Below are 27,977 nucleotides of genomic sequence, written 5' to 3' on the forward strand. Positions count from 1 at the left end.
AGTGTAGCTGGAGGGGGGGGAAGTACTTCAGGAGCCATGTAGGTGGCCCCTCCCACTCTCCATCAGAATCAGTTCGGGCAACACGCAGAAGACACTAAGTTTGGTGAGCACCTGAATGTTGTTGTCACAGCCCGGAATGGCTCCGATAGCAAGTTGGAGGGGCTTCTTAAATGGCACACTGAGGCAGCTGGAGTACTTACTGTTTTGCCCTCTTCCCCAGCCAAGCTACTGAAACCCACCATTCATGATTTATTTCTTGGATACATCAATGTTCAACCTCTAGCAACTCTGTGAGATTGGGTTGAAAAACAGTGACTGGGCCGACTAGATTGGGTTGTAAAATACGTAATGACCACGGTCACCTGTGAGCTTCATGACTGAATAGCCAGTGGGCTGCTCTTGGGTTGACAGGTGACTAGTTGGAACATATAGAGAACCAGCATCCACCATGCCCATCTCAGAAAGAATCCAGAACTACGTTCTTCAAAAGTCATCTTGATCATGAACAAAGCATCTTTCATGAAGAAAGATTGACATCCTAAAGTCCAAACCTCTGTTGACATAGGTGAAATCAGCAATCTAATTAGAATTTCACTGCAAGTACCAAGGTTATTACAGAATTTAACTTCCCAGTTGATAATTTATAATCAGAAACTATACCCCCTCTGACCAGGGGCAACACCCCTGCCCCTAACTTTGTTGCCTCCTTAACAATGGATAGAGGTGAGTGAATAGGGTGTTATTTATTTTAATCAGGAGTAAGCCCGTTGTGTTCAGTAAGGCTAACAGCCCAATCTTATGCACCTCTACTCAGAAGTAAGTCTCATTCTAGTCAACGGGGCTTACTCCCAGGAAGGTGTGCACAGGATTGCACCCTTAGGCTGTAATCCTATCTCACTTGCTGGAAACAAACACCTCTAACAATGGAATATGGGAACACTTCCTTTAACGAGTGATCAGACAATGAACTAAGGTAGTGAAAGGAGGCCAAATCCTTTCACCGGAAGTAGACCTGGGAGGAAGACGAATATCCTGTTTCCTGTCCTCGTGAGCAACTCAGGTGCCAGGCCCCCTAAAGGTGGCAGTAGCTACCAGGCAGGTGCCTTCATTTCTCCACTTGGGATTTCAAGCATGTCAAACTTGTGAGCTGGGTTGGGGCCACTACCTTCTAGGGTAGTGGTTCTCAAACTCTGAGTGAGGTCTACTCCCTCAGTAAGTCTTTGTGGGGGAGGGGCCAGGGCATTGACACGCTCCCCAGGATCCTGTCCGTATGGAGGCGGTGAAGGGGGGCTTGGAACTTTCGGAAACAGCAAGAGCAAAGCATCACCTGCTTTGCTCCTGCTTTTTCCAAACGTTCTAAGCCTCGGGGAGCGCTGTGGAGGGTTAAGCCGGGGTCCCCGCACCTCCTGCAGCCCTGCCTGTGTAATGTGTCCAAAGCACCCCCCTCTCCCCCCCATACAGACGTGATCCTGGGAGTCGCTTTCCTACCTCTCCCCTTCCCCTGCCCCTTAAAGGGATGGGAGAACCTTCACAAGAACTGGTGGGTTCCCAAACCCACCAGTTTGAGAACCACTGTTCTACGGTGTAAACTGAAAAACGCAAGCTGGCCACCGAAAGCTAAGAAGTGCAACAGATGGGACAAAATCCAGACTTACTTCACTGGCTTGTGGAATAGTGAGCTTTGGTAGTTTATTCTTCGAGCCAGAGCCAGTGGTCTTCCCTTCCAGCAGCGTTCCGAAGGTCTGGTTCCCATAGACGCCTTCCATTTCTGTTAGCGGTTTCAGTTTGGGCGAGTCACTGGGTACTTGGTCCTGACCGTCCATTGGTCTCACGTATGCAGTGGGCTTTTGCTGCACCATGCTGCTCTTACAGTGAAGTCCCGGAGGAAAGTTCTGGCTGGAGAGGCTGTTGTTCGCAGACAACAACGATGTCGACGGGAGTGGAGACCCAGGGCAGTGTCCCAGAAACTCAAGATCCACTGGAGACTTGGAGTGGCTGCTCTCTTTATACGAGTGTTCTGCCACTGTCGATTTCGTGTGGGTGTGCCTCCTCGAGTGTGAAGACGATGGGGTTGTGTTGGCATCCTCGGCTCCTCCAGCTTTAAGCTGCTCACTCTGACAGGGGTAGAGATCCTCATACCTGCCTTGCGGTGTCTCGTGAGAACCGCCATGCTTTGTCCGACTCGGCTGGCTTCCAGGTTGAGCTGGTTGACCGCCATTCGAGTTGTGGCTACCCCTGGACCAGTCAGTCCTGGATTTCCTGCCGCTCTGCTGACCATGCAGCAAACTGGAATTTGAGGACGTGGAAGCCGGGGGAGGCATCGACGCTGAAGAGTGCCCCCCGACCTGATGGGGCGGGACCATTCGGTTTCTCGGTTCTGGGAAGAAGTTCTGCTCGTTTTTATCAACTGGGGTTTGTGGCACGGAATTCTTGGGGATGCCCACCAGGTGGCTCTGGTTAGAGTGATTGGTCAGCAAGTCCTTCATCTCATCATAGTTTCCCAGAGTGTTCTGGACCCGGTTGGCCAAAGCGTCACCCTTGTTTGTCTAAAAGATAAGAGGAGACAACAATAAGAATGTACCAGACACCATGAAGTCATCATTTCGCTCTTTGTTCCACTTTGTTCTTTGCTTTCAATCCTGCAGGAGCACAGTCAGATAAAAGTTAAAATAATAATAATAAATTTTACTGATTATAATAAATATAAATAATGATCATCATATGTTCATCATAGCTATCTGACGGAAGACAATTGCTGTACCCAGTCACGCTATCAAAGTTCAAAAACAACAAGCTTGGAAAAGCTGTTTTATTTAAAATTCTGTCCCACCCTTGTTCAGTATGGCGCCAGGTTGGTTGGCAACCTTCAGTCTCGAAGACTATGGTATAAGCCTACAGCACCTGGTATTCCCAGGCAGTCTCCCATCCAAGTACTTACCAGGCCTGACCTTGCTTAGCTTCCGAGATCATAGTATAAGCCTACAGCACCCAGTATTCCCAGGCGGTCCCCCAACCAAGTACTAACCAGGCCTGACCCTGCTTAGCTTCCGAGTTCATGGTATAAGCCTACAGCACCTGGTATTCCCAGGCGGTCTCCCATCCAAGTACTAACCAGGCCTGACCCTGCTTAGCTTCTGAGATCAGACAAAATCAGGCATGTGCAGGGTGTTGGCAACCTTCAGTCTCAAAAGACTATAGTATAAGCCTACAGCACCTGGTATTCCCAGGCGGTCTCCCATCCAAGTACTAACCAGGCCTGACCCTGCTTAGCTTTTGAGATCAGACGAGATTAGGCATGCGCAGGGTAACAGACCATTATATAAACACCTGCCTGATGCTAAGTAGGTCTAAGTGTGGTCAGCACTCGGAATTGTGACTTCCTAGAAGCCACATTTATGCCACCTTGAATCCCATGATAAAAGAAATGTGGAATATGTAAATATACTGGGCCCTCAATATCTGTGGCAGATCAATTCCAGGACACCCCCCTCCCCATACTGATTTATAAAAATAATCAAATCCGCAGGGAGAACCTCAAAAGACCTCCCAGGCGTGACTGGAAGGGGCTTCTGGTCGCATCCAGGAGCTGTTCTGAGGTACGTGGAGGCCAAGATCAGACTCTCTGGGCCTCAGAAAGCCTTCCAGATGTGTCTAGAAGACACTTCAAATCGCGTTCGGGAGGTCCTGTGAGGTCCTCCAGTTGTGTGCTTAGCACCTGTGGATACTGAAAACCGTGGATGCCAAATCCATGGATAAGGAAGGCCTAGTGAATAGCCATTTTTTTAAGCTATAGCCTACTAAGCAATAGAGCAATGAGTCCTGCAAAATCACCCAAATTTTCATTTTTAAAAAATACAAAGCAACGATGCGCAAATCAAGTGACAGTACCAATGTAACCGTATCAATTTTAAATGCCTGCATTTCAAATGCAATAAAAGACATTCTGTAGAACAAACACACAGAAATATTTTTTTTAAATCTGTCCAAAAGCCCAGGTTTTGGTTTCATAGACAGTTGAAGTGGGCAGGCTTCTTGGTGGAGGGTACGCCACAGGTATGGAGCCATTGCCAAGAAGGCCCTGCTTCTATGCCCAACCTCCCAGGCATAGCTCAGCAGAGATATCTAGAGCAGAGTGTCAGAGATTGAGTTCCTCCAGCTCGCAATATCCAAATGTATTCAGAGGAGAGCTCCCTTGAATTGTGAAATTCTTCCTCAGTTCGGAATTTAAATTGAGGCTATTAGGAGCTTATGTGCCAATTTCGTGCCTGTGCGGTCTTCATCCCAGCACTTACAGCTGGAAGCCACTGTTGGCGCATGCTCAGAAGTTGATTGCTTTAATTCCCCCCTCCCCCCCCCCACTTTCAATGAAATTGTGGTTGATGGACTAGAACTTTTTTTTTTTTTAATGGGGATGCAATTACAGAGCAGCATCTCCGTTCCAGCCGAGAACAATCAACAGGATTGCAAGTTCCAAGTCTGAAAAAAACAATCAGGTATGCCCCAACTCTTTGAGATGATGAGGAACGCAACTTTCCAAAGAGACTGGGTTTTGTTTTCGCTGCTGCGGACCCCGACTGCCTCCTGAGATCTTCAGCCAGAGGCCAGCCTGGCTCCTTTGACAAAGTTAACTTCCTCCCAAACATGCATTCAGAAGATCTTTTATCAAAAGAAACACATAAATACAGTTGTCGGCTATATTCGGAGAGGCCGCTCTGTTCTGTTTGCTGGAACAGCACAGCGTGTGTTTTGCAAATCAATGATTCACAGTTATTTTCTGTAAAGCGCTGCAATTATTAAGCAAATCCTGACTCATTTTCAGTGTTATTGTGTTTTCATTGCCTGTGTTTTTTTCTGCTCTGTTTCCTAGACGGCATCTGTTTTTTGTTGAGTGCTTCCGCCCCCCCGGTACATTTAAAAAGAGAGAGATGGAGCTTGTACAAAAATCTAACATCAGGTTAATGCCGGCTGAGTTTATAGCTTAGCTTGGAATCAGCTCCCAAGGTAGGGGAGAATTCCCAAAGAGAACCTCAGCCACAAGGCCAAACTGGACACAAGAAGTCCCCTTTTCATGCGGGTGCAAAGCATTTCACACGCATCATTTCAATGCAACCCTTATGACAACTTTGCAGTGGTGAAGTTAAAAGGCATCTAGCACCTGGGGGAATAAAAACTTTTAACATCGCCATATGACATAATTGTGCACTCCCACGGACCTTAGAGGGTCTCCTGGAGGCCTCCGACAGGTACCTCTGGTTTAGCCAAAAACCTAAGGACCTTTAAGAGGCCTTCTGTGGTGCTGACATACCTGTCGAAGGTCACTAAGAGGACTTCTGAAGACTGGCAGGAGTGCAACTACTTTTAAGGCACTCTCAGCTTGATACCCCCAAACGACATTGTTGCACTTCTACCAAACCTCAGAACGCCTCTTAGAGGCCTCTGACAGTGCTTCATCACCACAGAAAGCCTCTTAGAGGTCTCCAAAAGGAACTTCCAGTTTTGTGCAAAACCGGATGTACCTGTTAAAGAGGCCTCCAGGAGGCCCTTTGAGGACCGGCGGGGGCTCGATGATGTAGTATGGGGTGTCATGTTGAGGGTACCTTAAAAAGTAGTTGTGCCCTCACTGGGCCTCAGAAGGTTTCTTAGAGGCCTCTGACAGGTACTTCTGGTTTTTGGCAGGAGTGTGAGAAACTTCTTCTAAAAGGTACCTTTTAGGCTTACTTGACACCCCCTCAAGGCATGGTACACAGAGCAATGCAACCCCCTACCCCACCTTAGCTACACCACTGCAACTTTGCATGATAAGCAGACTTCATCATCATCATCATCATCATATTGCAACTGGGTTGCTGCTAAGAAGGCCTTGCTTGCCTAAGGTTATTTATTTAGTTATGGCTTGCCTAAGCCATGTAGTTATTTGATTTTTCTCTGTAAACCGCTTTGTGAACTTTTAGTTGAAAAGCGGTATATAAATACTGTTAATTAAGGTCACTACAGTGTTCATGGCCAGCTTCAAACCCGTGAAATAATGAACTGCACAGAGCAGCTAAGAGCAATTTTTTTTTTGGGGGGGGGGGGGATTCTGGTTGTGACAGCAGTGTGGGGGGGAGGGGTAGCCCTTCCCTCCCCCAGTTCCAACTCAAAGTGGGATCCAAATCCCAGCTACTTTCTGGAAGAGAAAATGACATCCAGTGACAGAACTCCGCCACAGCATGTCCAGCTTGACATTGAGAAAAGGCACAGGTTGGAAGTAGCCTAGGGAAACTAAGGATTGCCAACACACACACACACACACACACACACACACACACACACACACACACATATATAAATAAAAGCAATTTTCTTTTTCAGGTTGTGATTGATGTAGGACACATGCTTTTCCTTAGCTTCATAGAGTGGTCCTTCCCAGCTCAACTTGATGTTGGGGATTGAACCTAGAAACTTAATGGAACATATATTGGGCCCTTGATATCCACAGGGGATCAGTTGCACAACCCTCCACTGATACCAAAATCTGCAAGGGGGGGAAGGTCCCAGTGCTGCAAAAACTTGGAGTTCATGCTGGGGCCTCTGGAGGTCACACAAGCCTCCTCAGAAGGCCACAACTGGAAGCCACATTGGTGGCTTCAGGTCACATCTGGAGGCCTTTTGACATGTGGAGCTTCCGAGCATCTGTGGATTTGAGCTTCCGAGGAGGCCCTTTGAGATGTGGGTTCAGCCTCCTCGGAAGCTCAAATCCACAGATGCTGAGCCCATGGATAAGTAGGGCTCACTGAATATAGCACTTTCTGAATACAGAAAGGATGCCATCCTTCCCACAGCCCTGTAAGGCAAGTATTATCCCTGTATTGTGGCTGGGGAGCTGAGGCTGGGAGGATACAGCTGGTCTCAGACCTCCTAACAAGCTCAGGGCAGAGGTGGGAGGTTGAACAAGTGGAGCCCGAGTTCACAACTTACAACACAATCCTAAGCCTGTCTACTCAGAAGTAAGCTCTTTTATGTGCAATGGAGCTTACTCCCAGGAAAGTGTGTATAGGATTACAGCCTGAATCTCTTAACCACAAAAGCCCACGAAACTTCTGAAGGCAACAGGTGACCTTCAGATATTCCTGATGAAAACATGCAGCTATTGTGGGTCAGCCCCCTGGGCCAATACTGTTCATGTCAACCGGCAGTGGTGCTCCCGGTGGCTCTGAAGGGGAGTGAGAGGAGGGGCCATTCCAGGGTGGGAGGAGCAAAACAGAGACATTTGTTTTGGCTCTGAAGGCGACAGCGAGGGGCCGCTTGCACACCAGGGCGAGGCTCCCTGCAAAACTTACTGCTTTGCACTCCTCAAGTTACACCACTGGTTGGAAGTACAGTGGAATCTTCACACGCGTGTGCCCCCCACCCACCCCTCTTTTAGGGTAGAAGCCACAGCTCGGTGGAAGAGCACCTGCTTGACCTCTAGAACATTCCAGATCCAGATTCTGGTATCACTGAGAGACTTATCTGAAACCCTGGAGCACTGCTACCCCTTCTAGCTACACTACTGCTTCCAAGATGACAGAAAAGGGGGGAAAACAAGATTCCCCCCAGTCTGGATTCTTTTGAGGAAAGAGCCGTGCACTGCAGTAAATATTTAGCAAATTAAATCAATGGTGCAAAGCTAAGAATTGCAGCGTACGCAGGGATCAGTTGTTGGGGGGGGAGCCTGTCGGTCATTTTTAGTGACACAGAAAAATGGCATTCCACTGAAGCCAAGAATAAGCTCTTTGTGCCTGACCTGTCTCCTTCAACTCGAGCAGCACAATGAACAGTTTGGGCAGCGGCCAAAGCTCGTCTTGGCTCTCTCTCTCTCCCCCCCCTTTTCCCCATTTAAAACAAGGAGATTCCATTGTGCTTAAGGGACCGGGAAGAATTACGATGCAAATGCCAAACACTCGCTGGCTTGTTCTCCGGCTCTCCCCGCAGGATTGCTGAGCCAGCACATGTGCAGAAAGGGGGCCAGGGAGGTTGCCGGTCTGAAGGGTCTAGTTACGTTCGCAAGATTTCCCTTTGCGAGACTGTCTGCGGAGGAGAGGAAATGGAGATGTCCAACTGCCCTGCTCAATCGCGGGGCTGCAGTGCGCGCTCCAAAAAGAGACTCTGTTGTGGATTGTTAATATCAGAGCCGCAGGAGTGGGGCGACAGGGATACTACAATTTGGATCTTACCTCCTCCAGGAACTCACTAGGTGGCCTTAGGCAAGTCACACAGCCTCAGCTCTGCCATCTGCAGAATGGGGACACTACTACTCCCTTGCCTGTACAGGATTCATGTAAAGATTGCAGCAAAATAATTACTGTGCAGTGCTCTGGACACTCAAAAGTGCTACGCAACTGCTGAGTGTCATAAATTAAATTCTCCAAATTATCCCACCCGCCTACCCTGCAGGCAGGGCCAGCTTTAAGCCAATTGGGCCCCAAGCGTAAGGGGGCCCTGCATTAGGGCAATCTACCTGTATGCAATTTTAGATTAAAATGCTCTTAAATCCATTGGGTTCATTAACTCACATGCACTTTTTAAGCACCCATTTTGATTGCGTTCCATTCTACCACAGAGATATAAAGTCTAGAATAAACTGAATGTGTATTTCTAAGATTCTACAGTCCTTGGCTGTGAATCTGGGACCCTGCAAAAAAATGGGGCCCCGCAACGCCTAAAGTCAGCCCTGTCTGCAGACTATGGTTGAACAGCCCCATCCTATGCTGAAAGACTGAGGCTCCTGGCTCAAATCTCTGGCCTGTGGACACTGGGTGATGTGGGGCCAATGAATATATCTCAGTCCAGCCTACCTTGCCGGCTTGTTGTGAGGATAAAATGAAAAGGGGAAGAGTCACACGCATTACTCTGAGCTCCTTGGAAGTGGGGCACAATATAAATGCAATAAATCAATTATTGGTAGTGAACAACTAGTCGTCTGATCAACAAGTCTCCTCTTCAGAATTGGTTGATCTCTTTCATCTCCATCTGGATGTCTGTTTTCTGAAGAAATCCACAACCTAATTTACAGGTCTGGTTGGTGACTCATCGCTGACTTAATCCACCAAACACATTTTGGAATTCTTGTTAATTTGGAAAAAAAAATATTTCTCTGCCTTTTGGGCTCTGTTTTAAAATCTTCTTTATCAAAAACCAGAATCTTCCCCCCCCCCCGGGTAATTCACCAGCTAGCTATGGTTGTTTATCTCCTCGCTGATAGATGTCAAGGCTGATTTGCATGTCACACTTTAGCTGAAGCCTGTGTTACTGCGGTCAGCCTTGTGCCTTCCAGGTGAACGGGCTTCTGCAACAAGTCGGTCAGCTCCTATTTCAGACAAGAGGGCACCACAGAGAGTCTTTTACAAGGACGGTTGCATAATTTTTTCCAGAAGTTGGTCGTGTTCCACGCCATCTGGGACAGCTTCTCAAGCCAACTGGCTTCAAAGACCCTGTAAAGGCCAATTGGCCAACTAATATGCTGAGACACAGGTGACACTGATCAATTTGGTTTAAGTTGAATAAGCATCCCCTACCAATACCTGTGCAAATTATTGTCTCAAAAAACAATCTTTTACCCTTTTGGTACCTTTCCCTTTGCTCCCATTTATGCTTTCTGTACTTCCTTCTTGGTGTCCCTTCCTTTCTTCTCTCTTATCTGACTTTTTGGCTATAAGATTTATTTTGCACTGTAAAAGGTAAAGGTAAAGGTTCCCCCCAACGTTAAGCCTAGTCGTGTCCGTCTCTAGGGACAGTGCTCATCTCCGTTTCTAAGCCAAAGAGCCAGAGTTTGTCTGTAGACCGTTTCCGTGGTCATGTGGCTGGCATGACCAGACGCCTAAGCACATGGAACACCGTCACCTTCCCACTGAGGTGGAACCTATTTATCTACTCGCATTTTTACAGGCTTTTGAACTGCTAGGTTGGCAGGAGCTGACACAAGCAACGGGAACTCACTCCGTCACATGGATTCAAACTGCCAAACCTGCGGTCATCAGGCTCGTCGGCTCAGCAGTTTAACCCACCGCGCCACCGCATCCCCTATTTTGCACCAGGGCATCTCCAACTTGCCATTTGTGGGCAGCGATGTTCCAGTTCCTTGCTGGGATGAAATGGGTTATCTGGATCAGTGAATCTGACTTCCGTTTGGCTTGGGAACTGAAGCTGCCCAGGTCGTGATGGGGAATAGATAGCATGTTATCTGTTTCACCTCTCAGTTGGTTCTTCTAGTTATTGCTGATTTGATTTTGTTTCAGTTATTTATTAATATATATTGAGTTTATTTTTTTTTTTATCATCATGTCAGTTTTTGTTGTTGTAAGTGACCTTGAGTGACCCTTCAGGGACAGAAAGGTGGGTTTCAAAATGGCTCAGCTTCACCTATTTCAGAGTAATGCCAACATCTGTATGAAAGATCTTAAGATTTTTGCACTGATCCAAAGAACCAAAATTGGAACCCCATCTACAGTGGTTCCCAACCCGTGGACCTGTGGACCACTAAAAATTGGAATCATCGTTGACCACATGCAACCCCACTACCCTCAGCACACAAAAAATACAGTTAGATTTGTAACAACTGCATAAGATTTATTAGAGATTTATTAGATTCATTATTTACAGAGGAGATTCGTAGATTACTACTTTTGTTGCTGGTGGTGGGCTGTTCAGTATATCTGGTGGACCATGGGGAAGTGTCACCCAAATGAGGGCATCCCCATAGACTACCAGAGTGGGCAGAGAATAGACCAACTCTTCAGTGTCAGCTGTGGTTGCAGGTGGTCTGGTCTCCGCCCTCTCTGATGGTCCATGGGGGAGTGCTCGCTCGGCAAGACACTGTAGATGATTGAGGGTGATTTTTTTCTGAGACCTTGCAGATCACTTCTCAGGGTTCAAGGACCACACACTGGGAACCCAACGATCTAGGTGGACAGGCAGACTTTTACTCTGGATTACAGCGACACAAAGCTGACTGATGAAATCTCAATGAACTTCGATAACTGGACCATTTGGATTTTGATCATTGAGTAATGCTGTGCTTCTCCACCACCCCTGGACAGTAATTGTAAAATTAACACCACATTCATCAGTAAATAAGATAGCAAAAGCACCAGTGACCACTGTGGTAGCTGCAAAGGACAACAGCATTCAGAACTGGGGAATCAATTAACATGGACATAAAAATGATTTTAAGGTATCTTAAATTAGCGTGCCATAACTTTGATGGCAGAGCAGGTATCTTGCATGCACAAGGACTCAAGTTGGTTCCCCACCATCTTCAATGGAATGATCTCCACTAGCAGAGCTGGAAAGTCTCTCTGAGGTCCTGGAAAGCACCTGACAATACTAGGCTAACTGGTCTGACTTGACATAAATCAACCCCATGCATTCATGAATTATTGACCATTATTCCCCTTAAAACAGCATCATCACGAACATTATTGGTCACTGAGCCCAGCTCCAAAGACAAAGGAAATCTTCAAAGGCCTCGTCATTCTGTAGGATGAAATTGAGACACTGGGCGATGCCTGTCAAAGGCTGTCACTGATTAGGAGGAGAAAGGAATCTGTGCATTTCAATTTGGTGGAATTCTTCAAGGATTGCTTTGGTGATCATCAAAGGAGCAGACATTTTCAAGGGGGACATCCCTTGGCAACATAAATCACAGGCAGTCAGGCTCCTTAGAGGATTGTCAGGAGAGTGTCTGCTCCCAGAGTGAGATGCCAAAAATCTTTAGACATTCTCCCAAAAGACAGCTTTCAATAATTATGACTGCAAAAAAGAAAAGTGTCTCTCCCTGTTTCAGGGAGAACTGGATGTCAACAAGTATGTTTTCCCAAGAATGTACGAACAGCCTTGTTGGATCAGGCCAAAAGTTCATCTAGTCCAGCATTCTGCTTTCCACAGTGGCTAACCAGAAGGTATTGGAAACCCAGAAGGAGGGCTTGAAGTCAGGGGTTCCCAAAGTGGGTGTTTTGGCACATTCACACACTGCACAATGTCCCTGGTGGCCTCTTCTATCTGTTCCCCTGGGTGCCACCATCTTGGATCTCATGAAATCCCATGAAATCCAAGATGGTGGCGCCCAAATTTCACAAGGCGTGGGCACCGCCATCTTGGATCATGCAAGATTTAATGAGATCCAACATCCAAATCATCTGAGACCTGGGCACTGCCATCTTGGATCTTGTGAGATTTCATGAGACCCAACATGGATCTCATGAAATTTCACAGGATCCAAGATGGAGGTGCCCAAAATCTTGCAAGACATGGGTGCCATCATCTTGGATCTTGTGAGAGTTCAAGAGATCCAAAATGGTGGCACCCAAATCTCATGAAACTTGGGCACCTTGGAAACTTGGATCTTCATGAGGTCCAAGATGGTGGCACCCAAATCTTGGAGGCCCTGATGATGATAGTCCTGATCCTTCAGACAGTGTTGGCAGGAACATAGGACAAGTTATCAGTTGGAGCAAGTAGCCCCCAAAGGTGGCTACAATGGTGCTGTCCTCTCTGAGGAGCTAATGAATGGTCAAGTGGGGGGGGGATGTCCAGCTATAATATGCAGGTGTTTCTTTACCTTGTAGGGTTCCCCAAAGAGATTAAAGCCAGATGCGAAGAGATCTTCATCTTGTTGTACTTCTTGGTTTCTCCGCTCCCACTCTTTCCTCTTAAGTGCATTCCGATCTTGCTCATAGTGACTGAAAGTTAAAAAACAAAAAACAAAAAACAGAGAGAAGACCTGTTATCCTTCCATCCTCCTATTTAACAACTGCTCCTATCAGCTTTAAGAGGTAAGCAGTACAAACTGCTCTGCTAGACTGCTGACGTCAGGAGCCAAAGTAGATGTTATTTTATGCATTTTATGCGATTCAGGGCACAATCCTAACCAGGTCTACTCAGAAGTAAGTCCTAGTTTGTTCAGTGGGATGTACTCTCAGGAAAGTATGGTTAGGATTGCAGCCTCAGTTGTATATTTGTTTCCCCCCCCCTAGTACATGGTGAGGGGGAGCTGATCCCAATCTGGCCCCCAGTAGGGGGACTCTAACTCTTTTCACCCACTGTGGTCTTGCTCTGGATTGTCCTCCAGTGCACCAGTGCTAACTGATGAGGGAGGAAAGCTCCTACTATACACCAATGATAGTTTCCCTTTCTGGTCAAATAACACAAACATTGGGAGGGAGGTTGGTACTTTCAGGGTGTTGGTGTAGCATAGTGGGTGAATGACTTATGAAGCAGGACTTCCTTGGTTTGAATCTCACTTTTGCCATGAAGTCACCAGGGCAAGCCACTCCCTTTCAGTTTCAGTCTTCCCCATCTCCAATATGGGGATAATGGCATACAGTAGCTCCCTCTATACCCATGGACTCAGTTTCTGCAGTTTTAGCTATCCATGGTTGATTAATTCCCCCATCACACTCATAACTCATCTGTTATTAGTTCCTTTGTCCCCATTTCCAGCCCTCCATTCCCTGTCTCCTGTGCTGTATGGGTCCTCTCACTGCCCATCTCTGTTTGAAGTCCTCCAGGCCAGTTCTTATCCATCTTTGCTGGCAGCCCTCCAACACTCTTCCTGGTAGCCAGCCAGAGGGCTGCCAACAAAGATGGCAGCAAGAGGACCCAGCCAGCTCTACAACGGGAATGCTACTGGAATGCCTTATGGTGATATGGTGAATGGGGTTCACTGCTATCCAAGAGTTCAAGTATCCATAGTGGCAGTGGAAATGTACCTCCCACAGATACAGGGGGACAACTGTACTCACTTTAAGGGGTTGCTGTAAGAATAACACGAATGAAACGTCCTGCAGGCTCAAGAAAGTGCTATACAAATCATAACACTACACAAAAAGTGCTATACAAATCCTATTATACCACCATGGCTCAGGCGAAGGACAAAAGCTCCCTTCTCCCATCGTGGCCCCGATCCAGGCTGGTGCAATTTGATAAAAGCAGATACAACCACCCAGCTGCTCAACTCCAGATTCATTCTTTATTGACTGATCCTCAGACTTTGCCTATTCAGGGAACCATTTTCACACAGGATGTCTCTGCTGAAGATTGGCTGACTCAACAGGTTCCTTCCGGTTCTGCACTGGCCTGCCAGCTCCTGCCACAGTCCGTCCCTTGGCTTCACCCACCCTGGCAGAGTCCTGTCACCAAAAGTAGGTCATGCGGCAGCCCATGTGACCACCCAGACATATTTTGTACTCGAGTAGGATTACAGAAACTAAAGGCCGACCCTTGAAAATGCCTACTGATGATCTCAGAACCACATGTTGTAACCTACACAACATAATATCTATTCCCCACTATACAAGAGTAACCTTCCACAAACTGGTTGCAAATGAGAGGCAGTCTAGAACACAAATATGAAACTGTCTCTCCCTCTAGCAAACCATTGGTCCATCTAATGCAGCTCCAGGGCTTTTCAACCTTCCTATTCCAAGAACTATTTTGTGGGTACTAGTTTCCTGAGTAGTACCACCAAAGTCACCAGATAGCACCAGGGGAGCAGAGCTCTAGTACAGTACTTCTCCCACAGTAGGAGCACTGCTTTTGAAACTCTTTTTTGAAGGACCTGAGGAAAGAAGAAACATCAGGCTCACCAGGAGGCAAACTGAGAAATTTGCCTAGGGGCACAAGTGAATGTCCAGGCCACTGTCTTTCCCAAGGGCTGCCTGAGCGATAGTATGTTGCTCATGTTAAATTAAGGACACAATCCTATACAGCCTATCTGTTGTGCAAAGCAATAGGTTCTTCTGTTGACCTTTGGGTCCTCCCCAAAGGCGTTACCCTACTGCATCCCTCACAGCTTCACCTGTTCAGTGCCTGTCTATGGATGGAGGGGTGTCCTTGGGCTTGCATGTGACATCTTAATAAGAGAAATTTATACATCCCAAAGACTTTAGCAGGAGCTTTGTTCGAATAAAAAAAAATCACTTTTATTGCTGTTTTGCACGTTTAATTAAATTCCACCATCCTAATCTAGCCTGACAGAAATCATTACCAAAACATAATTATATAGTAAATAAGCAATATAGCATTTACTATTTTCTAGTAGGTTAAAAAAAGGATTAATAAAAATCAGGCTCTGTAATTACTCAAATCAATGTATGTAATTATAACCTGTCCTTCTAGGTAGCCGAGAGACACAATAAATGAAGCACAGCAGTTATAGCAGTAAATCAGACCCCTTTTTTTTAATGGTTTGTTGACAAGTCTTGGCAAAGCTTTGTTCAGAAGAGACGAGAAATGGAAAACTGGATTTTAAAATTTCAATTCTACTTATCCAGGCTTCCTGCTTGAAAATTAAATCACCATTTATTGGAATTGGCTTGAAATTGCTGGTGCGTACGCATCAAAATACGGCCTTCTGCACCAAATATAACACCTTGTCTTATGGGGAAATGGAGGGCATAGGAAGTTTGCCTGCAAGAGCTCCTTCAATAAACTCTTCACTTTGTTATGAATGCATGGCATTCCTTAATGCAGTTCTCACACATTTAGCATCGGGACCCATTTTTTAGAATGAGAATCTATCAGGACCCACCAGAAGGAATGTCATAACTGGAAGTGATATCATCAAACAGGAAAATTAACAATCCTAGGCTGCAATTCTACCCACAGTTACCCAGAAGTAAGACCAATTGTTTATAATTGTTAAAAGAATATACACAGTAGCTTGTTAAAGGTATAGGTCTGTAACATTTCCCCAAATGCAGTCACATCCCATGGTAGTATCAAGTCTAATATATTACAAATAAAATATTGAAATGAATGGGGACCCACCTGACATTGGCTTGCGACCCACCTAGTGACAGATAAGCTATTTGCACGATGGGAGGAATCTTTGAACCAGGAAGCAGTGGTTGGTTGGCAACCTTCAGTCTTGAAAGATTATGGTATAAGCCTACAGCACCCGGTATTCCAAGGTGGTCTCCCATCCAAGTACTAATCAGGCCTGACCCTGCTTAGCTTCCAAGACCAGGCATGTGCAGGGTAACAGTTGCTGTGGGACTGACTCAGTCATGGATGATGGAAACAGTGGATACTGGATTCACGGATATGGGGGGACACCTGTGTATGTTTTACTGCGATCCCTTCTTCCTCTGACACACTAGCACAACACTCCTTTCTTCCACCTCCATTCCACTCTCCTCTTCCCTTTCACACACACACACACACACACACACACACACACACACACACACACACACACTCTAACCTCACATCTCAGCTGGGAAGGAATTTAATCTCCATCCAGCCACTCTGCACCAGGAAGATAACCAAATATCGACAACGCTTGCTTTTTCAGCTCAGCAGGCCGATGTACTGAAAGATTCAAACTGAGAGATATAATGAGGAATGAGCTGTGCTGTGATCGGGGCTTCTGCAGTGTAGAAAGTCGCGGATTTCTCACTGAAGCCACAATTACTAATTTGAAGTGCCGTCTAATTAGAACCACAGCTATGTATTTAGCCTCTTGTTATACCTACTGCCGTTTTATAATTACAAGGACCTCTTTATCTACTCAATTAAAGTTCTCAGGATGCAGACAATTCTGTTGGAACCTACAAGCCCCAGAGAGACCGGAGGCGTTGACGTATCCATCTCCTGGATGACAATTCCTTAGGTACACATTCTTGTGTGCACTCAGAAGAAAGCACAGCCAAGCCACAAGGAATGTTCAGAGTGAGGATCAGAGATTATACATTTGAACTATGGGAATTTATAGGCCTCCTACAACACTGTTTCTTACAACACTGTTTCATTATAGCACCCTTTGTCCCCAGTGTAATTTTTCATAGTATTATAAAAATAAAAAATAAAGATTATAAGCCGTTTCTGTCCAAAGTTGCGTATATGCAACAGGGACCAAACCAGTACACCTGTGGAAAGGGCAGAAATGGGTTAAAATCCATAAAACGATTTCAATTTTCAATGCTGTGTGCACTGTTTTCAGATAACGGAAGCTGTGTATTCTGGCTAGCACTGAACAGATGAAACACAAAGAACAATAAAAGAATAAAACCAGGAAAATCCACTCTTTCCTAGTCAAAACCAGATATCTGGTGGGGTTAAAAGAAAATCCCACAAGCCCAGATGCAGGAGACGCGCACCACCTTTTCCTCCTACACTATTCAATGGCTTGATCTGTCCTCATTCAGAATCCTTTCTGAATCATCAAGTTCAGTGTTACTCAAACAGTGAGGCAGGACACAGTGGGAGGGTAGCAAGCCAATTTCAGGTGGGCCGCGTAGCACGTAGCTCAGCCACCATTGAAAATAGGAGGCTGAGGAGGCAGGAGGGCAGGAGGTCTTGGGCAGGAGGGCAGGAGGTCTGGTCTAGAGGGTAGAGCCTCCATTTGCCTGAAGATAACATCCACAAGGTCGCCAGTTCGAGGCCACCGGCACCGTGCGACTTTGAAGCAGCTGACAAGCTGAGCCGAGCTATTGAGGATGGAGGCCAGGATGGAGGCCAGATCAGAAGGAAACATCTGAATTGTTGTGGCTCTTGAAAGATAGAGCCTTCTTTCAATTGTAAAAATCCCTACGGGGATTTAAATTAGCCTGCCTATATAAACCGCCTTGAATAAAGTTTTGAATAAAGACCAAGAAAGGCAGTATATAAATACCTGTATAATTAATAATAATAATAATAATAATAATAATAATAATAATAATAATAATACAGAGCTGAAAATACAGGGCTGCTGGGCAGGGCAGGCTCCTGGCCTTGTGGTTTGCCCTGAAAAGTTGGGGACATGGGACTCTGGAAAAGAGGAAGGACTGGATAGTTAGAGAAGAATCCAAGTGTGCATTCTGCTCTGACTTCCGAGCTGGAATGTTTGGATTCTGAACTATGTAAAATAAGTGCACTGCGTAACAAGATCTTTGGCTGACTGTGGCTTAGGTTTGAAGCCTGTTCTGACAACTTCCAGTGGGCTGTCAGAGCAGACTGTCGTTCTCAAAAGTGGGTCCCAGCGCTAAAAAGTTTGAGAACCACCGATCCAGTCAATGAGCCCAACCAATAAGGAATCACACTGTGAACGGACCCATATGATGCTCACTCTGATGTGATGACATCACCAGACAGGAGTAAATAAAATTAATGCCCAAGCAGATTTGGCTATATGGTGATGTTACTGGAGGCAAAAGAGGGCAGTTAAGAGTGATGGTCACAATAATTTAAGCAACTAAGCAGACATTGTCACAAATGCTGAAAACAAAGTACTGAAACAGGGATGTGTTTTTTCAGCACAGCGGAAAGCCATTATGACAACTGGTGAGATTCAGTTCAGTACCAGTTAAGCATGATTGGATGATCCAATTGAAAGTTTACTTTATGATCCCAGTTACCCTGTGTGTTCTCCTAAGATAAACTCATTTGCTTACATATTCAAAGGCTGAATCAGAGTTTTGGAGATGCTAAGAACATGAAGAATCCCCAGAAGAACCCAGCATTCCTGACTCACCTCTCACTCACCTGGAGACAAATTAATCTGGTATGAGAAGACTGCAAAATCAGAGGCATTTGTCCCTCAGAGGCAACTCATGCCCTATGAATGGCCCTAGTTAGTGAGGAAGGAGAAGTGGCTGAACTGCTCGACTAACTCTAGGCAACAACCCCCAGAGATAACTCCTCTAAAACAGGCACAAGATGCTCCAACATTTGACGGCACCTTGATAGAGTTCACATAAAGAGCCTATTCAAATGAGCAGTTTCAGGCATGGCCATCTTATATTTTTAACACAAAATCAGCCTTCTGAGCCATTAGAATAGGCCCTCAGTTTGGCTGTACTTGTCGTAAGAGGCGACTAAACAGCCACCGGGTAGATGGGACTCGTTAGCCTGGGAAGGCAGCTTATCTGAGAGAAGGAAAACTCTGATCCCAAACCTCCACCGCCTTGTGGCTACATCCAGTTATGGAAAAGGCTTCAGGAGTCAACCTCGAGGCAAAATCCGGAGCCGGAGTCCCTGAGGCAGTTCGTGGCTGAACACAATCACGTTCTGGCAACTCCTGCGACGCCGCTGGAACCAACCATATTGGCCTCTGCCTTTCCATTGGACCATTTCAGCGATGTGGAGAGGGGGGATTTGCTGCATGGGTAACAGCCTATCCTCCATACCTACTTTACCCAGGCTTCACACACTGGAGAGGACACTCTGTTCCAGAACCACCATTCAGAGCGTGACACCATAGAATTCCGAGACTGAAGGATGCCAACAACAACAAAGAAGCACCAAATATCTCCTCTTCAGGAACCTGTCACTCCTACCGGCTCCAATTCTATTGTTGAACAACACTTCCTCTTAACAGGTAGTTGAATCAGATTAATCACAGCACAGCACATTAATTAAGTAAAGTAAAAGCATTACATATATTTAATCTAAATGCATTTGCCCATTGGTTCTTTCTTTTTTTCTCAGAGTGAATGCCTTCTTTAAGTAAATCTCTTTGACTCAGCTTCTAAATCAATTATGTTTTGTCTATGAAACATAAATCACTCTATCTTTGATGTTCGGCAGTTACAGAAGAAATCCTCAAGATGACCATTTTTTATCTAAGTGGAAGTTCTAAATCTGCCAAAGATTGCAAAGTAAGTCCATGAACACCCAGTAGAAAATAGAGATTGAAGTCTGCATACAAAGAACAATACCTCCAGGAGTTACAGGGAATGGCTAGTAGTCATGATCTCTATCTACTACTTCCAGGGTCAGAGACCGTCTGCTTCTAATACTAGCAGGGGCAGATTCAAAGGGGAGGCATGGGTGCATGGCCTTCCCCAAACTGTCACTCCAGCAGGAAAGGGCACCCTCCAGGATGGGGAGCGCCCTTGGGTGCCAGGGGAAAGCCAACTGGGCAAGGTGTCAGCAGCAAGATCGCACCTGGCCAGGAGCCCAGGACTGAAGAGGCGGCTCCAGAGGGCAGAGTTGGAATGGGAGCCCAGGTCTACCTGGCAGGTATATCTGGGCTCCAATCCAGGTGGAAGCCCAGGTCTACCCTCCCAGCAAACCTTGGCCACGGAGGCCAAAGTTCAACCAGGACTGGTTGACCTGGGCTCTGGAGTTAAGGTAGTGTTCGTGCCCCCTCCAAACACAAACACTGGATCCACCTCTAAATACCATTGGCAAGGGAACAAGGGAAGGAGAGATCATTTTCTTCCTCTCTTGCTTGTGGGTTTCCCAAAGTCAGCTGCTGACCCACTGTGGGAAACAGGATGCTGGACGAGATGAGCCTTTGACCTGATCCTGTTGGGCTCTTCCTATGTTCTTATTCCAAGTCTTTCTGAATGCACACCTGGCTACACCCAACTTCCCTGTTCCATAGCACCAATGTTCCAAAACATCATATGGCACTGATGCACTAATTCCCCCTTGCTTCTTGTACAGATAAGACTTGCTTTGTTTCCCGTTTATGTTAATATAAAACAGCCTCCTTTATCCATCCCTGGTTTTCTTTCGCTTAGAGGGGCTTCAGCCCTAACAAAATGCAGGGGTTGAGATATGACTAACTTGTGGTATGAGAAACATTAGCATTATGAGTAACCTAAAGGAGAACAGGAAAAAAAAAATCCCATTTGGTTCATCTTTTAAAAGCAGGAAAATTCAGAGTCGAAGCTGAAATTCCATCCTTCCTCCTCCCCCATACAGCATTCAGCTTCTCCTTAGAGTCACAGCAGGGTACCTATCTAACACAGCCTCCGAATCCACATCCTTTATCCTGGATGTAATTTATCTGGTGCCAAGACTCCCTAATGAATTTCACACATGTGTACTTAAATTTGTTACAGCTTACCAGTTCAGGATGATAAGCAACAACTGGAATGCTGGGTTTTTCAAACCTCTCCCGCCCGATATACGAAGGGCTGCGCTCACATTAGAATATTTTATCGGCTTAAGGGCAGAGAGGGAGAGAAAAGGGGGGGCCCTGAAATGCAGTTTTCATTAGGTGTCTTAAATTTTCAGATCCAGCCTAAATACAGATTGGGGGGGAATGGATTTGTCTTGAAATACACGATTGAACAAGGTTTGTGGTCGCCCTTGTCCCTCTTAAATCCCCCCCCCCCAGCCAATTTCATCATTCAGTTTCCCAAATGTGAAATACAAGTTGACAATGTTGTGGTAGTGTGGGGGGGGGTGTGTCAGATTTTAATAGCTGGGCCTATGCACACCCTGAATACTTACGATTAATAAAAACTCTCGTGGTTGCTGTTGACATTTCCAAGAGATGAATGGCCCTTCTTAGTTTTGTGTTATGAACTTCCAGAATCATTTCTCAAGCACTTCTAGCAAAACTGAAATAGACAATTAGGAACAGGGATCTGTCCTTGCATTACCACCTCCAACATACGTACATGGAACTATTTACACCAACACTGAAGAAAATCATGGCTTATTATGTCCAGACATTATCCCGTTTATTAAATAAATCTTAATAATTACTCCATTCAGATTCTTTTCTCTTACCTTTATGCAATAGCATTTATCAATCATGTCCTTAGTGGGACCATTCTGATGGCAAAGTGACTGGACTCTGATTTACACAACAATTACCTACCTTCTAGAGCAGGGGTGCCCAAACCCCAGCCCTGGGGCCACTTGCAGCCCTTGAGGACTCCCAATGCGGTCCTCAGGGAGCCCCCAGTCTCCAATGAGCCTCTGCCCCTCTGGAGATTTGTTAGAGCCCGCACTGGCCCGAAGCAACTGCTTTCAGCATGAAGGCAACTGTTTGACCTCTCGCATGAGCTGTGGGATGAGGGCTCCCTCCACTGCTTGCTGTTTCGCGTCTGTGACACAGCAGTGGCAGTGAAGGAAAAGCTGGCCTTGCTTTCTGCCAGGCCTTTTATAGGCCTTGAGCTATTGCAAGAGCTTCATTCAGTCTTATAAGTTCATCTTTAATATATTCATTTATGTAAACTTATGTACATTTATTCAAATTTTAAATGTAAATTAATTCTTTCCCCCCCCCGGCCCCCGACACAGTGTCAGAGAGACGATGTAGCCCTCCTGCCAAAAACTTTGGACACCCCTGTTCTAGAGCAGTGTTTCTCAAACTGTGGGTTGGGACCCACTAGGTGGGTCACGAGCCAATTTCAGGTGGGTCCCCATTCATTTCAATATTTTATTTTTAATATATTAGGCTTGATTCTACCATGATATGTGACTGCATTTGAGGAAATGTTACAGACCTGTACTTTTAACAAGCTACTACGTATATTCTTTTAACAATGACAGTCAATGGGACTTACTCCTGGGTAAGTGTGGGTAGGATAGCAACTTAGGATTGTTAAAACTCTTCCTGCTTGATAATGTCACTTCTGATCATGACATCACATCCGGTGGGCCCTGACAGATTCTCATTCTAAAAAGTGGGTCCTGGTGCTAAATGTGTGAAAAACACTGATCTAGAGAATTCCCCCCGCCCCGGGGGTCTGGCTCCTTGGCTCATCAATGCAGCCGCACTCATGCAACCCACCCACCCACAAGAGTTCAAATCTTTTCCTTTTTTTGATAACACATCATTTGATAACTAATCATTGCAAGAAACAAATATGCTACACAATGGGAACATCACAGGGCACATCAGCCTCCTCTTACTGGCTCTCCCAGGTGTTGCCATCCCAAAATGCGCGAGATTGCACAATTCATGATGTTAGTGCCTGGGACAGCCAGTCAAAGGTGCCACTGCAACAGGGCTCCCCGACCCCAGGGCGCCCTAATCACAGTAAATTTGGGAACTGCTAATCCAGTTCTTATGTGTATTGACTTTTTCATGATACACTTCTATGGTCATGTTCATGGGACCACATGCTTTCAATTACAGGTTGGACTTCAGTATTTCTGGGGATCTTTCCCCAGACCCCCTGTGGATACCAAAACTTGTAGAAAATGGAATCCATAGGTAGTGTCCAACAGGACCTCTGGACATGACCAGAAGCACCTCTCCAGGTCTCAGAAAGTCTCACAGACACAATCAGTTCTAGTTGTGTCCAGGAGACCCTCTGTGGGTCCTCCAGACATGGGTTAAGAACCTGAAGTGGGTCAAGTCCATGGGTTCCAAATCCATGGATAAAGAGAACCCACTGTACATCCTCTCCCCACTCCAAGAAGGTACATTCATGCTCACAGTAAGGTGATCGTTTTACCTGCTAATAATGCACTGTGAGGCAGGAATTGTGTCTAAGGTCTGCCGGTCTGTTTCTTGCTAAGGGCCTATGTCCATCAGAGAGCGAAAGTGGTGGGTTATCCCCCACCTCCACATGTGTTGACTGAGACACTTGTGATACTGATTTGCCTGGTGCTCCATCTACAATGGGAAGGTGACTCTCCAGAGGCCTCTGCATTATCATGGAGTCTCTAAGTAAAGCACCCATTAGACAGTAGGGAGACAAAGCTGCCACCTAACACCATCAGTAAGCTTGGGTGTGTGTGCAAGGCTTCTCCTCCCTCAAGCCTTAAGCAGCCAGGTCCCAGCACCATTGCAACAAAGTCTTCAATGTCCTACCTCTTGGCTTTCAACCTATCCATCGCTCAAGGTACATGCAGACCCTCAAACCTGTGCACCTGGCAGCAAATCCAGCTTAAATCAATGGGAGTTTCCTCACAAGTCAAAACTGGGCTGTTTTAGCCCCCCCTGATGTCAATGGAACACCTAGCTATGCAATCAGATCTCTTTCGTTGAAATCCATGAACTACTAAGGCTGGATCAGACTTAGGTTGGATCATGCCCTAATTGAGGAACACGCCACAGGAATCAGCCATGTCAAACAATGAGTCATTTTATTAAAGAGTACTTCTACTGCTCTACCAAGCATGTCTGTTTACTAATAGGTTACTCTCTCTCTCCACTCCAAAGGACACACACAAAACACATGTGAGAGTGCCAAAGCACTTTGCCCAAGCTTTGTTTAACATTACATCTCTGGGAGGGCAATAACACAGGTGAAGTTAACAGTTTAATGGGATTACTCTTCGTTTCTCTCCTCAAATAGATTGAAGGAGAAACACGCCTGCACCTTTGGAAGCTGGCAATAGATTCCCATTGATCTTCAGGTCCCCAACATCTCAGCAGCTCAGCCCTGGAAGTTTGAATATAAATGAATTCATTGGTTATACAGGAAACCTCTAGGCTAGATTAATTACTTCCCAATAAATTATTTCTCTCTCTTTGCCGACGCCTTCCTTAATTGCTTCCACTTAGCACTGCGGCATCTGTTGGAAAATCAGAAGCAAGGCAACTCGCATTTCAAATGGTAAAAGGGCATTTTGCGTTTCGATCACCCCTTTGCCACCTGGACAGCAGTCATGCTAAGAGCCATTAGAAACCAACAAGGGCCTCCTGCTCCAGCCTGGTGCTCTTTTATTGAATGTGTTTATCTAGGTAGTTTTAAATGTCACTATTCTGCCTTCAATCAGGGAGTCAGGGAGTTTTACCATAAACCAGTGGTTCTCAAATGTATCCGGGTCATGACACCCTCTGCAGCATCTTCTTCCTGGCTGAACTGGGCACCGCCAACTTGGATCTCATGAAAACTCACAAGAACCAAGATTGTGGTGCCCAAATCTCACTAGAGTTCGTGAAATCTAAGATGGTGGTGCCTGGGGGACCAGGCAGGGGACATCCCACGGTGACCCTGTGAGTGTGCCGCAATGCCCTAAGATGTTGCTAAGTGCCAGTAGCGTCATTAGGGTTTATGTCACCCAATGCAGGAGGCCAGTACGTCACCCCCCGATGGACCTCAGGAAGTCCAGTCTCTGGAAGATTCTGGATAGGACATTAAGAGAGTGGGGGTTCCATGACCTGGACATGATTCTGGAAAAGTCTCTACCTTGAGTCTTTATCACCTATAGCAGGAGATTAATTTGGAGGAAGGTACCAAAGTCATGTCTGGTTTTCAAAAGTCAAAACCAGCACCTTAAAGTAGGATTGGAAGGAAATTGAAAGCCAAGAACTATGGTCGCACAATACAACTGGGGAGGATCTACTATGATCTACTATGAAATTAATGGAGTTTAAGATTCAGGGCCCCAGAAGCAACTTTAGTCCACGTTGCTTAAAAATTGTGGGTCTGCTGTATGAGAATTGATTTTGAGGATGATGATGATGATGTTGATGATAAAGTGCAGCATGACTCAAATTGATTAATTTTTTGTTGTACGTGGGGCCTCTGTAGCCGTGGACCCCATTTCCACGGATTCAGTTATCTGTGGATCGAGTCCGCTTCCCCACCTCCACACAGGCCCTCTCCAAAGGTCACTTCTCATTTCTCCGTGAAACTGGAAGTCATGTGTTTTGAGCTCAAGAGATCAGTCTGAGCCAAGTAGAGGCCGTCGGTGGATGTCTGTGGCCTTTGCTGAGATCAGAAACTTCTCCAGAGAGGTGGAGAACCGGGCTCTCCACATCTCCAGAAGGTCCAGACCACAGGACAGGTGTTTGCCCACGGGGGTGGGCATTTATCCATATCCACAGTTTTGGCTGTCCACAGGGGGTTTTGGAATGGAACCCCCATGGATAAGGGGGCACACCTTGTCTTTCAACAATCCTAAAGTTTGAGAGCCAGTAACACAGACGTTGTAAAGCTGGAGTATTAAGGTAACTTGGCTGTTCTGGAACAACGCCACTGAAGAAACTAACAGTGGTTTACCCAGATCTTGTTGCTGCTGGCTGCAAAGAGGCCACCATAACATTACAAGCTTCAGAGCCCCCAAAATGTAGGTCCTCCATTACAATACAGGAAGATGCCTTGAGTCAGGAACACTGGTCCTGAGTCAGACCATTGGTTCATCTGGTCAGTATGGCTGACATTGACTGGTAGGGGCTCTCCAGAGTTTGAGACAGAGATCTTCCTCCTACTTGAGAGGCAGGTTTGCTCTCTGGACTGAGCAACAAGCAGGTATTAGCGCTACCGTCTGTGACCAATGTCCGCATCAGCCATGAAATCTATGGCAGCTACAATGGGGGATGCACACAAGAAAGCTCTCAGGGCCTCCGTTACCTGAATGTACTCTTTCTAGTGCATCTCTCTCTCTGTAAAACTCCTTTTTTATTGGCATTTCCATATTTCCAGACATTTAATTATCCAAATCAATTTTGGGAATGTCCGCTAGGCCTTGGGGGATAAATGGAATAGAACTGCAATGTAATTATAGATATTTAAAAACCTATCTCCTCTTTGAACTAGGACAAAAAAAAATGATATATCATTATGGATTTCACCGCAAACCGAAAGCTTTTTAGCTTGTTTACACTCAACACTGTGCCCATCACGCCACGTGTGTGAAATGCTTGCTTCTTCATGTTCATGGCCCTATGAGAAAGAAACGCCCTCTAATGTATCTTTTCCTTATAAATACACACGCCTGAAGATTAAGGGCCCCTTCTTAAAATAAATCCACAAAGTGCCATCTGGAAATTAATGTTGAAGGCGAGTTTATCAAGTTAATTCTGCTGATTGAAACAGACAGATTTGAGGCAATTTAAATATTTGGTTCCCCAACCCAAGTTTCAATTCATTATGACAAATTAAACTCTTTTCTTTTCCCCCCTTACACCTGAAAGTGCTTCAGTGCTAACGTCTAAAGCAGGGGTGTCCAAAGTTTTTGGCAGGAGGGCCACATCATCTCTCTGACACTGTGTCGGGGGCCGGGGGGGGAAAGAATTAATTTACATTTAAAATTTGAATAAATGTACGTAAGTTTACATAAATGAATATATTAAAGATGAACTTATATGAATGAATGAAGGTCTTGAAATAGCTCAAGGCCTATAAAAAGGCTTTGCACAAAGTAAGGCTGGCCTTTCCTTTGCTGCCGCTACTGCATCACAGACATGAAACAACAAGCAGTGGAGGGAGCCCTCATCCCACAGCTCACGGGAGAGGTCAAACAGTTGACCATCACGCTGAGAGCAGTTGCATTGGGCCAGTGTGGGCTCCAACAAATCTCCGGAGGGCCAGAGGCTCATTGGAGACTGAGGACTCCTTGAGGGCCACATTGGGAGTCCTCGAGGGCCACAAGTGGCCCCAGGGCCGGGGTTTGGACACCCCTGGTCTAAAGCATCCAGACATGTTCGTTATTGATGTGAAGCTTTAAAAGGGGTTGCCCTTCAATGGAACAACATCCCAAGTCGCAACAGGTTCCAGTTAGGAACAGTTACTGTGATCACAATACCTTTGTGCAAGAAGGCAGAACAGGGAAGGCAAAATTTGGGGTTTTGATCTGCACATTTCAATTGCTCCTGGTTAGGTGGTAATAAAATGTTGCACTGTACAGTGGGGCCCTCCTCAAACACAGGCTCGTCATCTGCGGAATTCAGGATCCATGAGTGCCGAACCCATGGCTGGAGGGTCTCAAAGGATCTCCTGGAGACAATCAGAAGTGCCTTTCCCAGACCCCCTCCCAAGGATACAGAAACCTGTAAATCTATGGTGTGGTGTGCAAATCTGTGGGTGGGCTCACTTTGGACACAACTGGAAGTGTCTTTCCAACACCTCTGGGGGGATTTTGGAGGCCTATAGAGGCTGTGAGCGGTCTCCATGGGCCTCCAAAAGCCTCCCTTACGCATCTGGAAGGTCCAGTGAGCCCTCCACTGCAGATTCAGAATCCACACTGACAGCCCAATCCTGAGCTGCCCGGAGCGCAGGGGCTGCCACAATGGCTGCCAAAATGGCTACCGCGGCATCCAACGTGCAACCAGGCAGCCCATGGTGGCTTTCGTGCCCTTCCCCCGAGCGAGGGAAGTAGGCTGCAATAGCTACTTGACTCTGTAGTGGCTCTGGAGCCGGCACAGAATCGGAGAGTTCCGTGTCGGGCCACACAGCCCAACATGAGGCTCAGTGACACCAAGCTCCACCGATCCCACCCTGTCCCACCCCGCTCCCTCCGCCTGCCACACCTCCCTCCCACTCTCCCCCACCTCCATCCCCTCACTCACCTCTCCACCGCATGGCAATCTCAGCGATCGCCAGGCAGCAGGA

General features: G+C 46.3%; 1 protein-coding gene and 1 pseudogene across 1 annotated transcript; both read right to left on the reverse strand.

Moving 5' to 3' along the window:
• Positions 1-1,577: 1,577 nt before the first annotated feature.
• LOC136663198 (AF4/FMR2 family member 2-like) lies at positions 1,578-27,947 on the reverse strand. Its single transcript, XM_066640183.1, has 4 exons — positions 27,935-27,947; positions 27,562-27,775; positions 12,578-12,698; positions 1,578-2,546 (listed from the first exon to the last, which is right to left on the reverse strand). The coding sequence occupies exons 1-4, from the start codon at positions 27,945-27,947 to the stop codon at positions 1,578-1,580; spliced, it is 1,317 nt and encodes a 438-aa protein (XP_066496280.1).
• Positions 3,203-3,320, reverse strand: LOC136663514 (5S ribosomal RNA; annotated as a pseudogene).
• Positions 27,948-27,977: the final 30 nt, after the last annotated feature.

This window comes from Tiliqua scincoides, chromosome 12 (assembly GCF_035046505.1).
Source record: "Tiliqua scincoides isolate rTilSci1 chromosome 12, rTilSci1.hap2, whole genome shotgun sequence".
Classification (NCBI taxonomy): domain Eukaryota; kingdom Metazoa; phylum Chordata; class Lepidosauria; order Squamata; family Scincidae; genus Tiliqua; species Tiliqua scincoides.

What these genes read in the sequence shown, in the direction of transcription:
- LOC136663198 (XM_066640183.1), bottom strand. An exon ending in TCACTGGACCTTCCAGATGC is followed by an intron (nt 12,699 to 27,561) that starts GTAAGGGAGGCT and finishes TTTAACTTTCAG; the next exon opens with TCACTATGAGCAAGATCGGA. An exon ending in TCTTTGGGGAACCCTACAAG is followed by an intron (nt 2,547 to 12,577) that starts GTAAAGAAACAC and finishes CTTATCTTTTAG; the next exon opens with ACAAACAAGGGTGACGCTTT.